Source organism: Amphiura filiformis, chromosome 3 (assembly GCF_039555335.1).
Source record: "Amphiura filiformis chromosome 3, Afil_fr2py, whole genome shotgun sequence".
Taxonomy (NCBI): Eukaryota; Metazoa; Echinodermata; class Ophiuroidea; order Amphilepidida; family Amphiuridae; genus Amphiura; species Amphiura filiformis.
This window is the reverse complement of record NC_092630.1, coordinates 1,852,669-1,870,783: the sequence shown is the minus strand read 5'-3', so window position 1 is coordinate 1,870,783 and position 18,115 is coordinate 1,852,669. Positions and strand designations below refer to the sequence as shown.

Here is an 18,115-nt window from a genome sequence, read left to right as displayed (position 1 = left end):
ATGAAGGCCTGACCAATATTTTTTTTTTTTTTTTCAATTTTTTTTATTTTATAAAAATGAGTAAAATTCAATTTATTTTTCCAGATTTGGAGTATCTCTGGACCTCTTTTATGGTTGAAAATAAAAAAAGTCCACCAAATAATTAAAAGACTATGACATGAACACAAATTATAACTTTAACTGCATATTAAAGAAACAAAATGTTTGTTTTTTTAAGTCACCATGAATGATTGTAGCATTTAGCTCTAGCAAGGTCCAGAAATACTGTGGAGGACAAACAAACAATTATTTTTTTTTGGGCCTTAGCTCGCAGGGAGCTTTCAGTGCTTTTGAAACTAATTAACTAAATTTGACCCCATGTGTGGTTTACAAGATTCCCTGCGGCGAATGTACATGTTCATTACATCAGCCAGACAGGTAGACAACTCGGAGATAGACTGAAGGAGCACAACACAGTGTCGATAACCTGTAAATAAATATTTTTTCCCTGCAATAAATCAGGTCTTTTTATATTATACTCCATTGGTGAGCGACGGGCGATTGGTATTTCACCAAACAAAAGAAAAGGAGTCCTATCTGATTGGCTAGAAACCGATTGCTAGATCGCTCAGTGCTGAAGTACAAACTCAGATGTAGAGATGTATTTAATTCCATTTAAATCAATATTCTATTATTGACACAGAAAGTTGTATAGTGTTTCACTCTGCTTTACAACACTGTGGTCTGAATGGGCTATATGCTTGTTCTTTTCATAATTATTAGATTCTCAAACAGTTGAATATATCACATTATTATTGTACGATTTAAAAACATTTCAGCGAAAATGCAGTTAAATATATATGTGTTGAAAGAACATGAAAGTCAGTTTAAACTTTTGGAAACATCTGATATTAAACAATGGGGGCTCAACCTCTTCCTCCTTGAGAATAATAACTGCTGGAATCCACATATGTGACCCCTCGGCACAACTGAGCCCTGAAGTCGCCAATCATCATTTTTGAGATATTCAACCAAGATATTCTGCTTGAAATTAGCTTTAAAATGATGTATATCATGTCTATAGTACTTGACATTTAAGTAGTGAAAAATCAATAAAACAGTCAATAAATCCTTTGTTTCCTATTGTTTATTGTTAAGTTCGATGGAGCATATCTCAATAGTGGCACTGGCGACACCGGGCTCAGTTGTGCCGAGGGGTCACATATTTTCCGTAGGCTTGTACATCATACATTTAAAGTCATGTCCGTCTTCACCTGTTACAAATATGCAGCCATTGCAAGAGAGACCTCGCACATAAAATCAAAGGACTGACCATTGGCAATGCCAAAGCATTCAACACTGTCACTGCATTATTATCACTTCTATTAGCAGTTGTACTGATTGCATCAAGATTGATATCCATCTAACTCAACTAAAGACTGCACAAAAAGTAACACAGCTGTTGTAAATACACCTAGATAGCTTCAGAACTATTATTATTGCTTTCACAATATTTCAAGATAAAAAGAAGAATGATTTATTTACAGGCATTTTGATACCCCATTTGTCAAATGTCTATCAGTATTAACAACACTTCCTCTTTACATGTGCTAGATTACAGTAAAGCTTTTGACTGTGTTAGCCACCCTCAGATGTGGGAAACTATGAAAAAGATGGGTTTCCCAAGTCATCTTGTGGATCTGATCAGCTGCTTATATGAAGACCAAGAATCGGCAGTCAGAACAAGTAGTGGAGACACAGATTGGTTCAAGATTGGAAGAGGCTTACGACAGGGCTGTGTGCTATCACCAAACCTATTTAACATCTACTCTGAAGACATAATGAGAACAGCTTTGGAGGGGTTTGAAGGTGGAGTGAAGTTTGGCGGTACAAGAATTACTAACCTGAGGTACGCCGATGATACCACTCTTATTTGTAGCAGCAGAGTAGAGCTGATTGATCTTTTGAAGCGCATCAAAGAGGCCAGCGAAGAAAAACACCTTCTCCTGAACACAAAGAAGACAAAAATAATGGTTGTAGACAGAGAGCGGAAAAGTGATGAGTTTGTGATAGATGGATAGCAGATTGAGGAGGTGAAGCAATTTGAATATCTGGGTTCAATGATTAACAACAGTGGTGACAGCACAACTGAAATTAAGAGAAGACTGGCTATTGCAAGGACAACTGTGCAGGGCATGTCAAGCATATGGAAAAGCAGAGGCCTATCCATTGACCTCAAGAGTACGCCTACTTAGTGCAACTGTGTTTTCCATTGCCACTTATGGATGCGAGTCTTGGGCTATGACCAAGAATGATAGGAAAAGAGTAGATGCTTTTGAGATGTGGTGTTACAGGAGGCTTCTACGCGTGACATGGAAAGACAGGAGAACAAATTGACAAGATTGGTACAAGTCTAACCATCAGAAGCGGCATAATGGAGAGAAAGCTGAAGTACTTTGGCCATATTGTCAGGAAACATGGAGGTGTCGAAAAACAGATTTTGCAAGGGGCTATGGAAGGCAAACGAGGAAGAGGACGTCCACCAACATCTTGGACTAATGATGTGAAGCTGGTTTCTAACCAGGGAATGCAAGGTACAACGCACTTGGCATCAGATCGAGTGAGATGGCGTAATCTTGTGAAGACCACAGCAGCGCTACACAGCGCCATCTGACAGAGAGAGAGAGAGAGATTAACAACACAGTAGTGCTATAAAAAAAAACACCAGAATTTAAAAGTTGCAGTTTACAGTGATCAATGGTTATTACACAAGCATTGTGGCAAGTAAAAATCTCCATTATCTTCGCTCTGATTTGTGTTCCGGAACACAATGATTCTCCAACATTGAAGGAACAGTCCACTTATTGGTTTCAAAATTTATATACTTGAGGAAATGCCTCTCAGGGTTTGGCTGACCATCCTCATCAAGCTCACTCTTGTAACCACCTGCAACATACAACTGAAGTAAGTTGAAGGAAGCCAAAAGATGGATATGTGCATGGAAATTGAGGGATGTGATTGTATATGAATATGTACATTCAATTACATCAAGCATCATTTAGTCACTATGAAACACCGACGCTGAAAAGTTTTGTCAGTATTACTCTTATAACGACACTACACTGAAAAATACACATTACATAATAGCAAGGAAACTATATTGTTATTCATGATGATGATGATCACCATAAACCACAGTGATGGACTGAAGCATCTCTGAAGAACACTGGCCATTAATCTCACTGAAATTGATTTATTATGCTGAAATGAGCTAGCCATGATGTGGATATCACTGGCTCATTTTTCATTCAGTGCAATAGCCATTTGTCACAATGCTGAAAATAATCTGAAAACAATTTCAGTGTTACCTTTCTTTTATGGCTAATATGAGTTTTGCTGTACACTTGTATTCTAAATATTGAACACAAATTAATGACTGCCCACTTTAATCTCTATTCAATTATCTTGATGAATTACATCAGCCAATGTTTAATGCTCTTCAGCCTAATGGTCTCAGCTCTTCACAGGGTGACCAGCCCAGTTTACATTTGTCAAATGTGACATACTGTGGCTGCGGCTCAAAGGCCGCAAAACGAAAGCCAAATAATTCCTCTGCACCAACTGGCTCTGCTAAGGTGATTGATGGTACTTCACTCTCAACATTGCATATGACTCTTTGTACTTGAAGCTTTCTAGGATATCCCTCATAAATTGCAGTTCTGTAGCAGTAATAGGCATTTTTGTGCTCTACAAACCATCTGATATTAAATGATGGGAGCTCAACCTCTTTCTCCTTGAGAATAATAACTGCTGGACTCCACACGTTTTCTGTAGGATTGTACATCATACATTTATCTTCAAGTCTGTGCAATTTGTCTTTACCTGTTACAAATATGCAGCCTTTAAAAGATAAACCACGCACTTGACAAAGTGAAGTAATCAAAGGACTGACCATCTCCCATTCTTCATTGACAATGCTGAAGCGCTCAACACAGTCACTGTTTTCATAAGTAGTTCCACTGATTGCATAGATATATCCATCTAACTCAACCAGTTCTGGAACATGATGATTCCTTAACATTGAAGGGAGAACAGTCCACTTGTTGGTTTCGAAATTATATTTGAGGAAATGCCTCTCATAAAGTAGCTCACCATCCTCATCCAGTTCACTCTTGTAACCACCTGCAGCATATAACTGATTTCCAATAACAAGTTGATTGAAGCCATTCCCCGCATTTGCCTCTTCAAGGATGTCATATGACGGATATGTGCATGGAAGGTCAGGGATGCGATTGAGTCTATTTAAGCCTGTCTTTGTTCTATACTGTAGGAATAGTATATTGTCATCTTGGTCATCGACAAAGTCCCTCTTCATGGATACTGGTGCCTATAATGATAATGATAAAAGTATAAGTATTATATGGGAGAGGTGTATGTGCATGTTTAACTGCAAATGAGGATACACACAAGACTTCTTGCAATCAAACCATGGACCTAACAAACATCACCCTTGGTATGCGGGTGTCTGCTGTAAGTCCCAATTACATGTATACCAAATGCATTTCAGAGAGATGTTTGCTATGTACAGTAATTACAGCTACACACAGACACAAGACATTATTTGATCCTCAATTTGGTAATTAAACATCATTTCAGATGTCTTCGGTTTGATAGCAACATACAATGTCCGCAGTAGCATATCAAGGTCAAGTTGTTGTTTCACATATATTGAAGAGTCTATATAATCAACGACCAGAGTACGTCCCCGGAGTACGTCACAGACAATCTGCATATTTACACACTAATAAAGTTGTACTGGTCATCATTCAGGTGCTGACACCACACTGCTTTAACTTCTTGTCCATCATTACTTGTTACAAATATATGCAGCCATTACAAGATAGACCCCGCACATTACAAAATGAAGAAAACCAAGGACTGACCATCTCCCACTCTTCATTGACAATACTGAAGCGTTCAACGCTGTCACTGGCTCTTCCATAAGTAGTTGTACTGATTGCATAGATATATCCATCCAACTCAACTAAAGACTGCACAAAAAGTAACGCAGCTGTTATAAATACGCCTATAGACGAATCCAAATACACGCATTCCTACACCTGACTAGCAGCCTTTAGTTGGGTCCCCGTCGGCTACTATGCATCCAAAATGTGAAATGATTCGGCCTTGGCGGAAATTTTAAACTGCATTTCATCACCTGTTTTACACCTTCCGCGAAAACACAGGTAGGCAAAAGAATGATTTAAGTTTACAACACACAATACAGTTCCAAATAAAGCCGCCTTACACCTAGAGAAGGTCGAGGAGGGTTAATAGAATAATACAATATAGATAATTCCGCAGGTAAAATTAATCCCGTCACATCTATTCATAGATGTACAAATGGATGAACAAAAGGACTATGTATGAATAGATGTGACAGGATTACCTCTATTGTATATATTATTATATTAACCCTCCTCGTCTTTGCATCTTCTCTAGGTGTTAGGCGGCTTTATTTGCACAATCAGTTATTTGCTCAAAACACCAGGTTGGTGCTAGCGGGAAACCAAAGATGGCCGACCAAATCCTGACCATGACTTGGCTCGTTGGATTCGTCTATAGCTTCAGAACTAATAATTATTTTCACAAAATGATAAAAAGAAGGATGATTTATTTGATTCCCCATTTGTCAAATGTTTTTCAGTAAAATTCTCCATTATCTTCACTCTGACTTCAAATCAATGATTCCCCAACATTGAAGGGAGAACAGTCCACTTATTGGTTTGAAAATTATACTTGAGGAAATGCTTCTCAGGGATTAGCTCACCATCCTCATCCAGCTCATTCTTGTAACCACCTGCATCATATAGCTGATTTCCAACAGCACGTTGAAGGAAGTCAAAAGATGATATGTGATGCGATCAAGCAAAATCAGTCGGAACTCGGAAATATTAATTTTCAGTTTCTTATAGGACAGTAAAAAGCATTTGCAAAGCTGCATTTTGCAGAAAACCCCATTAAAATTGAACAACCAGTTCCAAAGAGTTGAGCTATTAAAGAGTTTCCAACACAATAGGAAACAAAAGGAAATATTTCCTTTGCTTGGCTATATCTCAAAATCAATATTTCCGAGTTCCGACTGATTTTGCTTGATCGCATCACATGTGTATGGAAGTTAAGGGATGTGATTGTTTGTAAATTTGTATTCAATAATCTCAATTACATCAACCATCATTTAGTCACTATGAAACAATGACGCTGACAATTACACTGAAATTTTTGTCAGTATTACTTTTAAACAACACTACACTGGAAAATACACATTACATATTAGCAAGGAAATAAACTACAGTAAGCCACAAAAAATTAAGGTACCAGTTATGTTTACCCCCTGTATATCCTAAACAAAGACAGATATGTCATAATTGGAACCAGTAGCCAATAGCTGCATCTTTTAGCTCAATTTTAAGACCTCATTCCTTGAAATTGTAAAGAAATAAAGACACAACGATCCAAAACCCCAAGGAAGTTGCCAATTTAAAAGTTGCAGTTTCCTCCATTGCATGCGCTATTGATTTGTACACAAAGCGTTCGCGAACAAGGGAACTAGCGCTGTGCTTCCATTGATTAGCACGTTAAAACTAGCGCCATGCTTTCATTGATTAGAGAATACAAAAGTGCAACTTTTGATTTGGTCTCTGCAGTAGGTTTTAGATTGACACCGTTTTTTAAAAATTCTCAACCAATTTCAACAAATAAGGTCTTGAATCAGAGCTAAAGAGTTCAGGTATTAGCTGCTTGTTTTAATTTTGACATATTTGTCTTTATTTAGGATATACAGGGGTGAACACAACTGGTATCTTAATTCTTTGGCTTACTGTATATTGTTATGATGATGATGATCACCATAAACTCATAAACTACACTGATGGACTGAAGCATCTCTGAAGAACATTGGCCATTAATATCACTGAAAATGATTAAATCACATTAAAATCAGCTAGCCATGTTGTTGATATCACTGTTCTGAATGATTTTTCATTTAGTCAATAGCCATTTCTCACAACACTGAAAATGAACTGAAAACAATTTCAGTGTTACCTTTCATTTATGGCTAATATGAGTGTTACTGTTACACTTGCATTCAAAATATTGAACACAGATTAATGTCTGCCCACTTAAATCTCTATTCAATTACCTTGCAGAATTACATGTACATCAGCCATTGCTTAATGCTCTTCCTCACAGGGTGACCTTCCCAGTTTACATTTGTCAAATGTGACATACTGTGGCTGTGGCTGAAAGTGCTCAAAATGAAACCCAAATATTTTGTCTGCATCAACTGGCTCTGCTAAGGTGATGGATGGAACATCACTCTCAACATTGCAAATGACTCTTTGTATTTGACGCTTCAAACCTCTCTCAAAACTAGCAGATCTGGAGCAGTAACAAACATTTTTGTGCACTACAAACCATGAGATATTTAAGTATGGGCGTTGAATCTCTTGCGACAAAGATTCGCCACGAATGACAACTGCTGGAATCCACCTATTTTTCGTAGGATTGTACATCATACATTTATCTTCACGTCTGTGCAATCTGTATTTACCTGTTACAAATATGCAGCCTTTAAAAGAAAAACTACGCACTTGAGAAAGTGAAGTAATCAAAGGACTGACCATCTCCCGTTGTTCATTGACAATGCTGAAGCGTTCAACGCTGTCGCTGTTTCTTCTAGAAGTAATTGCACTGATTGCATAGATATATCCATCTAACTCAACAAGTTCTGGAACACAATGATTCCCTAACATTGAAGGGAGAACAGTCCACTTATTGGTTTCAAAATTATACTTGAGGAAATGCTTCTCAGGGATTGGCTCACCATCCTCATCCAGCTCACTCTTCTGCCCACTTAAATCTCTATTCAATTACCTTGCAGAATTAGCCATTGTTTAATGCTCTTCTTCACATGCCGACCATCCCAGTTTACATTTGTCAAATGTGACATACTGTGGCTGCGGTTCAAAGGGCTCCAAATCAAACCCAAATATTTTGTCTGCATCAACTGGCTCTGTTATGGTGATTGATGGAACTTCACTCTCAACATTGCAAATGACTCTATGTATTTGACGCCTCATACCTCTCTCAAATCTAGCAGATCTGGAGCAGTAACAAACATTTTTGTGCACAACAAACCATGATATATTTAAGTATGGGCGTTGAATCTCTTGCGACAAAAGATTAAGCCACGAATGACAACTGCTGGAATCCACCTATTTTTCGTAGGATTGTACATCATACATTTATCTTCACGTCTGTGTAATCTGTCTTTACCTGTTACAAATATGCAGCCTTTAAAAGAAAAACTACGCACTTGAGAAAGTGAAGTAATCAAAGGACTGACCATCTCCCATTGTTCATTGACAATGCTGAAGCGTTCAACGCTGTCGCTGTTTCTTCTAGAAGTAATTGCACTGATTGCATAGATATATCCATTTAACTCAACAAGTTCTGGAACACAATGATTCCCTAACATTGAAGGGAGAACAGTCCACTTATTGGTTTCAAAATTATACTTGAGGAAATGCTTCTCAGGGATTAGCTCACCATCCTCATCCAGCTCACTCTTCTGCCCACTTAAATCTCTATTCAATTACCTTGCAGAATTAGCCATTGTTTAATGCTCTTCTTCACATGCCGACCATCCCAGTTTACATTTGTCAAATGTGACATACTGTGGCTGCGGTTCAAAGGGCTCCAAATCAAACCCAAATATTTTGTCTGCATCAACTGGCTCTGTTAAGGTGATGGATGGAACATCACTCTCAACATTGCAAATGACTCTTTGTATTTGACGCTTCAAACCTCTCTCAAAACTAGCAGATCTGGAGCAGTAACAAACATTTTTGTGCACTACAAACCATGAGATATTTAAGTATGGGCGTTGAATCTCTTGCGACAAAGATTCGCCACGAATGACAACTGCTGGAATCCACCTATTTTTCGTAGGATTGTACATCATACATTTATCTTCACGTCTGTGCAATCTGTATTTACCTGTTACAAATATGCAGCCTTTAAAAGAAAAACTACGCACTTGAGAAAGTGAAGTAATCAAAGGACTGACCATCTCCCATTGTTCATTGACAATGCTGAAGCGTTCAACGCTGTCGCTGTTTCTTCTAGAAGTAATTGCACTGATTGCATAGATATATCCATCTAACTCAACAAGTTCTGGAACACAATGATTCCCTAACATTGAAGGGAGAACAGTCCACTTATTGGTTTCAAAATTATACTTGAGGAAATGCTTCTCAGGGATTGGCTCACCATCCTCATCCAGCTCACTCTTCTGCCCACTTAAATCTCTATTCAATTACCTTGCAGAATTAGCCATTGTTTAATGCTCTTCTTCACATGCCGACCATCCCAGTTTACATTTGTCAAATGTGACATACTGTGGCTGCGGTTCAAAGGGCTCCAAATCAAACCCAAATATTTTGTCTGCATCAACTGGCTCTGTTATGGTGATTGATGGAACATCACTCTCAACATTGCAAATGACTCTATGTATTTGACGCCTCATACCTCTCTCAAATCTAGCAGATCTGGAGCAGTAACAAACATTTTTGTGCACAACAAACCATGATATATTTAAGTATGGGCGTTGAATCTCTTGCGACAAAGATTCGCCACGAATGACAACTGCTGGAATCCACCTATTTTTCGTAGGATTGTACATCATACATTTATCTTCACGTCTGTGTAATCTGTCTTTACCTGTTACAAATATGCAGCCTTTAAAAGAAAAACTACGCACTTGAGAAAGTGAAGTAATCAAAGGACTGACCATCTCCCATTGTTCATTGACAATGCTGAAGCGTTCAACGCTGTCGCTGTTTCTTCTAGAAGTAATTGCACTGATTGCATAGATATATCCATTTAACTCAACAAGTTCTGGAACACAATGATTCCCTAACATTGAAGGGAGAACAGTCCACTTATTGGTTTCAAAATTATACTTGAGGAAATGCTTCTCAGGGATTAGCTCACCATCCTCATCCAGCTCACTCTTCTGCCCACTTAAATCTCTATTCAATTACCTTGCAGAATTAGCCATTGTTTAATGCTCTTCTTCACATGCCGACCATCCCAGTTTACATTTGTCAAATGTGACATACTGTGGCTGCTTGGTTCAAAGGGCTCCAAATCAAACCCAAATATTTTGTCTGCATCAACTGGCTCTGTTATGGTGATTGATGGAACTTCACTCTCAACATTGCAAATGACTCTTTGTATTTGACGCCTCATACCGCTCTCAAATCTAGCAGATCTGGAGCAATAACAAACATTTTTGTGCACTACAAACCATGATATATTTAAGTATGGGCGCTGAATCTCTTTTGGCAAAGATTCCTTGCGAATGACAACTGCTTGTATCCACATATTTTCTGTAGGATTGTACATCATACATTTATCTTCACGTCTGTGAAATCTGTCTTTACCTGTTACAAATATGCAGCCTTTAAAAGATAAACTACGGACTTGACAAAGTGGAGCAATCAAAGGACTGACCATCTCCCATTCTTCATTGACAATGCTGAAGCGCTCAACGCTGTCGCTGTGTCCTCTATAAGAAATTCCACTGATTGCATAGATATATCCATCTAACTCAACAAGTTCTGGAACACAATGATTCCCTAACATTGAAGGGAGAACAGTCCACTTATTGGATTCAAAATCATACTTGATAAAATGCCTCTCAGGGATTAGCTCACCATCCTCATCCAGCTCACTCTTGTAACCACCTGCAACATATAACTGATTTCCAACAGCGAGTGTATTGAAGCCATGACCCCCATATGTCTCTTCAAGGAAGTCATATGACGGATATGTGCATGGAAGTTCAGGGATGCGATTGAGTCTATTTAAGCCTGCTTTTGTTCTATAATGTAGGAATAGTATATCGTCATCTCGGTTCTTGATAATGTCCCATTTCATGGATACTTGTGCCTACAATGATAATGATAAAAGTATAAGTATTATACAGTATAAATGTGTGTGGGGTTTGCGTGGGGGTCTGTGGGAGAGGTGTGTGTGCATGTTTAACTGAAACCGAGGATACACATAAGACTTCTTGCAATCAAACCATGGACCTAACAAACATCACCCTTGGTATGCGGATGTCTGCAGTAAGTCCCAATTACATGTATACCAAATGCATTTGAGAGAAATGTTTGCTTTTTACAGTAATTACAGCTATACACAGACACAAGACACTATTTTGATCCTCGATTTGGTAATTAAACATCATTTCAAACGTGTTCGGTTTGATAGCAACACACAATGTCTGCAGTTACCAGCAGGCCATGGTAGGGGTGGGTGGGTGTAGATATATGAGAGAGTGTGTGTAGATATACGAGGGGGTGTGTGTGGGTGGGGACATGCATGCAGGTAGGCATACCTGACCACACCATATAGCTATTACTGAGGCACTTGTTTTTCACCACTGGCTTTGAACAGTGTATCAAGTTGTTCTCATTCCACATATTTTCTACATTACCAAAGACCAGAGTACCTCACAGATGATCTGCATACAGATACAGTTAGTCATACAGGTCTTAGTTCTGCTGCTGATACCGCATTACTGTTGGTTTGCCCACCATCGAAGCTTAAGATTGGAAATCATGCTTTCCATCTGACAGGACCAAAGCTATGGAACTTGATTCCTTCAACTATCAGATGTGCAGCTTCTACTTCCTAGAGACAGCTGAGGACACACCAGTTTGATGAAGCTTACTATTGGTATTAACTGACCTCTGATGGCTGGAACCTATGTGGCCTTTAATTCTGTCATAATTCATGTGCACTCAAGTCATCCTTTACTAGTTCTCATTCTTAACAACACCCAGTTACACAGGTTATTGTTATCCATCAGCCTGTGGGTTAGAGGTGACCTGGGAGGATCTAGACTCAACCAATACCACTGTGGGGTACATACATGTACAACAATCAGAGAAGCATCCCAGGACTTCATCCTTTTACTAGTTCTCATTCTTATCAACACCCAGTTACACAGGTTATTGTTATCAATCAGCCTGTGGGTTAGAGGTGGCCTGGGAGGATCTAGACTCGCCCAATGCCACTGTGTGGTACATACATGTACAACAATCAGAGAAGCATCCCAGGACTTCATCTTTTCTCTATAGTTCTCATTCTTAACAACACCCAGTTGGCAGTTGCACATGCACAGACAGCAGACACAAGACACTAATTTGATCCTTGACTTGGTAATTAAACATCACTTCAGACATTTTCGGTTTGATAGTAATACACAATGTCTACCACTGCCAGCAGGCAATGGTAGGGGGTGTGGGTGGGGGTGTACATGTAGAGTGTGTGATTTTTCACCAGTGGCTTTGAACAGCATATCAAATTCAAGAGTTGTTGTTTTACATATATTGAAGTGTCTACATAATCAAAGACCAGAGTAGATCACAGAAAATCTGCATATTTACACACTAAGTTGTACTGGTCATCATTCAGGTGCTGACACCACTCTGTTTAACTTCTTGTCCATCATAACCATTACCTGTTACAAATATGCAGCCATTACAAGATAGACCCTGCACATTACAAAGTGAAGAAATCAAAGGGCTGACCATCTCCCATTCTTCATTGACAATGCTGAAGCGTTCAACGCTGTCACTGCTTCTTCTATCAGTAGTTGTACTGATTGCATAGATATATCCATCTAACTCAACTAAAAACTGCACAAAAAGTAACACAGCTCTTGTAAATACACCTATAGCTTCAGAACTAATAATTGTTTTCACAATATTTCAAGATAGAAAGAAGAATGATTTATTTACGCGCATTTTGAATTTTGATACCCCATTTGTCAAATGTCTTTCAGTATTAACAACACAGTAGTGCTATAAAAAAATACCAGAATTTAAAAGTTGCCGTTTACAGTGATCAATGGTTATTACACAAGCATTGTGTCACATAAAAATCTCCATTATCTTCGCTCTGACTTGTGTTCTGGAACACAATGATTCCCCAACATTGAAGGAACAGTCTACTTATTGGTTTCAAAATTATACTTGAGGAAATGTTTCTCAGGGATTGGCTGACCATCCTCAACTTGTTGGTTTCAAAATTATACTTGAGGAAATGCTTCTCAGGAATTAGCTCACCATCCTCATCCAGCTCACTCTTGTAACCACCTGCAACATAAAACTGATTTCCAACAGCGAGTGTATTGAAGCCATAGCCTGCATGTGCCTTTTTAAGGAAGTCAGAAGACGGATATGTGCATGGAAGTTCAGGGATGCGATTGAGTCTATAAAAGCCTGTCTTTGTTTTATAATGTAGGAATAGTTTATCTTCATCTCGGTCAATGATAAAGTCCCATTGCATGGATACTGGTGCCTACAATGATAATGATAAAAGTATGTAAGTATTATACAGTAAATACTCTGTGTGGGGGTGTGTTGGAGGGGGTGTGCGACTGTGTGTGTTTAACTGCAACTGAGGATACACAGTCTTGCAATCAAACCGCGGACCTAACAAGCACCACCCTTGGTTTGTGGATGTCTACAGCAAGTCCCAATTACATACCTGGTATCTGCTATTGTACAGTATATACAGCTATACACAGACACAAGACACTATTTTGATCTTTGATTTGGTAATTAAACATCATTTCAGACATTTTCCGTTTGAAAGTAATACACAATGTCTACTGTTGCCAGAAGGCAATGGTAGGGGGGTGTAGGGGTGGGGGTGTAGGGGTGTGGGGGTGTGTGTGTGTGTGTGTGTGTGGGACATGCATGCGGGCATGCATACCTGACCACACCATAACCATTACTGAGGCAATTAATATTTCGCCACTGGCTGTACAGCAAATCAAGTTGTTATTTCACATATTTTGAAGCATCTACCTACATTGTAATCAAAGACCAGAGTAACTCACAACAATCTGCATATTTACACAGTTAGTCATACTGGTCTTCGTTCTGCTGCTGACAACGTACTGCTGTTAGTTTATCCACCATCGAAGCTTACAATGGAAATAACACTTTCCATCTGTGATTCCTTCAACAATCAGAGATGTGGTTGCTACTTCTAAGAGACATCTAAGGACACATCAGCTTACTAGTGATATGTGCATGGAAGTTCAGGGATGCAATTGTAAATCTGTATTCAATAATCTCAATTATATCAACCATCATTTGAACCATCACTCTAAAACTACAATGCTGAAAATTACACTTATATTTTTTCAGATTTACTGAATTGTGGTGCGATCAAGCAAAATGAGTCGGATGTCGGGAATATTGATTTTGAGATATAGGCAACAATAGTATTCAACTTCCTTTGTATCTTATTCTTATTGTTCTGAGCAACACTAAAATGGCCATATCTCTGGAACCATTAGTCTAATTATGATGGGGATTTTAGCAAAATAAAGCTCTGAGAATGGCTCATGTAATGAAAGTGAAAACTGAATTATGATTCTGAACGACATCAGACTCATCGCATCACATATTAGCAAGGACATTAACTATTTTGTTATTCAGGTATGCAAATGATGATGATCGCCATCCAACCACACTTAACCTGCATTTCCCCCCCTCTGATTTATCTTTCCCTTCTCTTCTTTTTGGATTTGGTGGGGTGGTCTTAGAGGTACATAGCACCTGTTCGCTCCAGCCATTCACTGGACTTTATTCCTTTTATGATATTGTGTAATTATTGATGTATCCTATGTGCAATATAATATTTTTGAAATTCTGTGCCAGTGATAAGTGTAATAAATAAATAAACACTGAAAAATGGACTGACGAACACTGGCCATTAATCTCACTGAAATTGATTTAATCTCACTTAAATGAGCTAGCCCTGTTGTGGATATCACTGCTCTCTATAGCAGATTCAACCCATCGTGACGAGTGGGACGTTTTTCAAACAAATTCAGGCTACCGGGCGATCATGCATATCACGCTATGCATGACTGGCAGATGATTGACCGGCAGCCTGGATTTGATGCACAAATGTCATATGATGGGTTGAATCTGCTATAGATCATTTTTCATTTAGCCATTCGTCACAACACTGAAAATAAACTTTTGAGTTTGAGTGTTGCACTTATAATCAAAATATTGAACACAAATTAATCACTGCCGACTTAAATCTCTACTCAATTACCTCACTGAATTATATCAGCCTTTGTTAATGCTCTTCTTCACAAGGTGGCCCTCCCAGTTTACATTTGTCAAATGTGGCAAACTGTGGATGTGGCCAAATGGCAAAATCCAAGCCAAATATTTTGTCTGCATCAACTGGGTCTGCTAAGGTGACGGAAGGAACTTCACTCTCAACATTGCAAATGACTCTTTGTAATTGATTCTTTCTATATCTCTCATAACTTGCAGTTCTGAACCAGTAGCAGGCATTTTTGTGCACTACAAACCATCTGATATTAAACAATGGGGGCTCAAATATCTCTTTCTCCTTGAGAATAATAAACTGCTGGAATCCACATGTTTTCCGTAGGATTGTACATCATACATTTAAAGTCATGTCCATCTTCACCTATTACAAATATGCAGCCATTACTGGACAGACCCCGCACATTATAAAGTGAAGAAATCAAAGGGCTGACCATCTCCCATTCTTCATTGACAATGCTGAAGCGTTCAACGCTGTCAGTGTTTTTTGTGTCAGAAGTTCCACTGATTGCATAGATATATCCATCTAACTCAACAAGTTCTGGAACACAATGATTCCCTAACATTGAAGGGAGAATAGTCCACTTGTTGGATTCAAAATTATATTTGAGGAAATGTTTCTCATAAAGTAGCTCATCCTCCTCATCAAGCTCACTCTTGTAACCACCTGCAACATAAATCTGATTTCCAACAACGACTGTATTGAAGCCAGAAAATGCATATCGTTGAAGGGAGCCAGAAGACGGATATGTGCATAGAAGTTCAGGGATGTGATTGAGTCTATAAAAGCCTGTCTTTGTTCTATAATATAGGAATATTATACCATCCTCATCTTCGTCCATGGATACTTGCGCCTGGAAATGACCAAGTATTAGGTATTATACAGTAATACTTTGTGTGCTGGGGTATGCTTTGGGGTATGCTTGTGGAAGTGGGCGTGTGTTTGGTGTAGTGTAGATATCTGTGAGTAGGTGTTTGCCAGCAAACTCTGCCATTAATATAAAACTTAACATATTCCAGCTGTGGACGTTACTGAAACCTGGGGACCGTCCCCGTTTAGCCAACATGTGCAATTGACTACACACAGCCTAAATTTGCATTTCAGTTCTGGGGCACTCGTAATTCACGGACGTTTCTGATATACATATCAAATACGGGGGTCTGTGATATCATATACGTCGAGCTTTGTTGACAGCTGGGCACTTGATACAGCACATCAGAACAAAGCTGAGTGTATTAGAATAAGCTTTTATATGTTTAGCAAATATCTACCTGTGCAAAAATTATATCTATCTGTGCAAATTCTGACAAATGGTCCCAGAACACACTTAGATTGCAAAATCGAGCCATTTATGGCCAAAATCAAATGTTTTGAAGTAAAAAAATCCCAAGAGTACCCGAGCCTATGCTCTAATTCATGAATTGGATAGTAAAATTAGCAGGCACTCAACTTGGGCTAGCTACAACCCTGATAAGGCCTACTCACAAAATTATTCCCACTGCGGCGGTTCACCTTCACCAAAAATACTAATATCGTTTGCGACTGGGTTTTGAAACTAGGGAGTATGTGATTTACATTGTATGAGACGTCCCTGAAATATAATACTGTTATAATGACTCTTCAAGAGTATTTGATATCAGAGACGTCCGTGAATTATGAGTGCCCCCGAACTGATTTGAGAGTGCATCCTCTGTTGTTGATATAGAAATCAATCCCCAGTTGATAGTTAAAATGCAAAAAATTGTGTAGAATTTGTGTAAAACATCATTGGTCAACAAACCCGGTCAGGCGCAGAAAATTAAAAAAAAACATTTCCGTGTTCATCAGTTGAATACAGAGTCCCCGTTTGCTGATGTACAAGTAGCCCTGGGGTTGTGGGGGTGTGAACGTATGCGTAAGGGGCATGCATGTGTATAGAGATGTATGCGTGTGGGGATATACATGTATGTATGTGGGCATGCATGCATGCATACCTAACCATACCATAATATATCCACGAGGGCAATCATTAAAGCCATATTATAACATTTCCATTTAAAGAGAATTGTATTTTTTTGGTATAAAATGTTAGTTTTCCGGTCAGACATGTCCTCTTTTCATTTGGGCCCAAACAGGCGAGGCAATACAAAGAAAATCGCTATCTAATACCAGCGCATATACATGTATTGCCAATGCAAGCCATTCATTCGAACTTGAGTCATGTCTGTTCTTTAGATATATATCACGACTGCCAGCACGCCATGTACGTACTGTGTTATGCACATTGTGTAGCTTTGTGTAAGCATTCAACTAATATTTCCATCGTAATAATAAACCAAAATCTCAGATTTTGACAAAACTACAGCACCTCAAAGCAGGGTATGTTAAAAACAGAATTTTTAAAAATATTGAGGGCACCCTCCTCAGTAAATGTTACAATATGGCTTTAATAAAAACATAAATATGTGATATTTACATTTCAAATTTCATACTTTTCAAGCATACTTACTGTGATAGTGTTTCTAGTAGCAAACATGTCTGGGTGACTCTGATTCAATGGTATCCTAGCACTCTCCTTAGTAGCATGCACCTTGGCAACCTCCTCAATCATTTCCTTACATTCTGGTATGGCTAGTATCTCATCACCAAGGATCTGCTTGAGTCTGTCAAATGGTACCAAACCAAGACGGATCTTCTTCAAGAGGTCAGTGGTGTGCACCTTTCGCTGGTTCCAGTCATATCTCAGCCAGTTTAAGGTACTCTGTAGAATCTGAATGCCCCAAACAAAAAGTGTGGTGCACAATGAATAAAGATGAACTTGTGGTAAATATCCTGAAAATTAATATCGACTGCTCAGTGCTAGAAGTGTTCAATAGATGCCATGTGTAGATGAGTTCAATATACTACATGTACATGT

The 18,115-nt window shown here is 38.7% G+C and overlaps 1 protein-coding gene across 4 annotated transcripts in view; it reads right to left on the bottom strand.

Annotated features, from left to right (window-relative positions):
- The window catches only part of LOC140147849 (ectoderm-neural cortex protein 1-like), a 34,223-nt gene that overhangs the window by 8,581 nt on the left and 7,527 nt on the right, over nucleotides 1-18,115 (bottom strand). For 2 of the 4 annotated variants that reach the window (XM_072169616.1, XM_072169617.1), the window contains exon 3: nucleotides 17,708-17,968. In XM_072169616.1, the coding sequence (XP_072025717.1) occupies nucleotides 17,708-17,968 (261 nt within the window). Of the gene's footprint in view, nucleotides 1-1,406; nucleotides 4,367-10,760; nucleotides 10,996-17,707; nucleotides 17,969-18,115 lie in introns of those variants that run through there. The other 2 variants (XM_072169618.1, XM_072169614.1) reach the window with 2 other exon arrangements.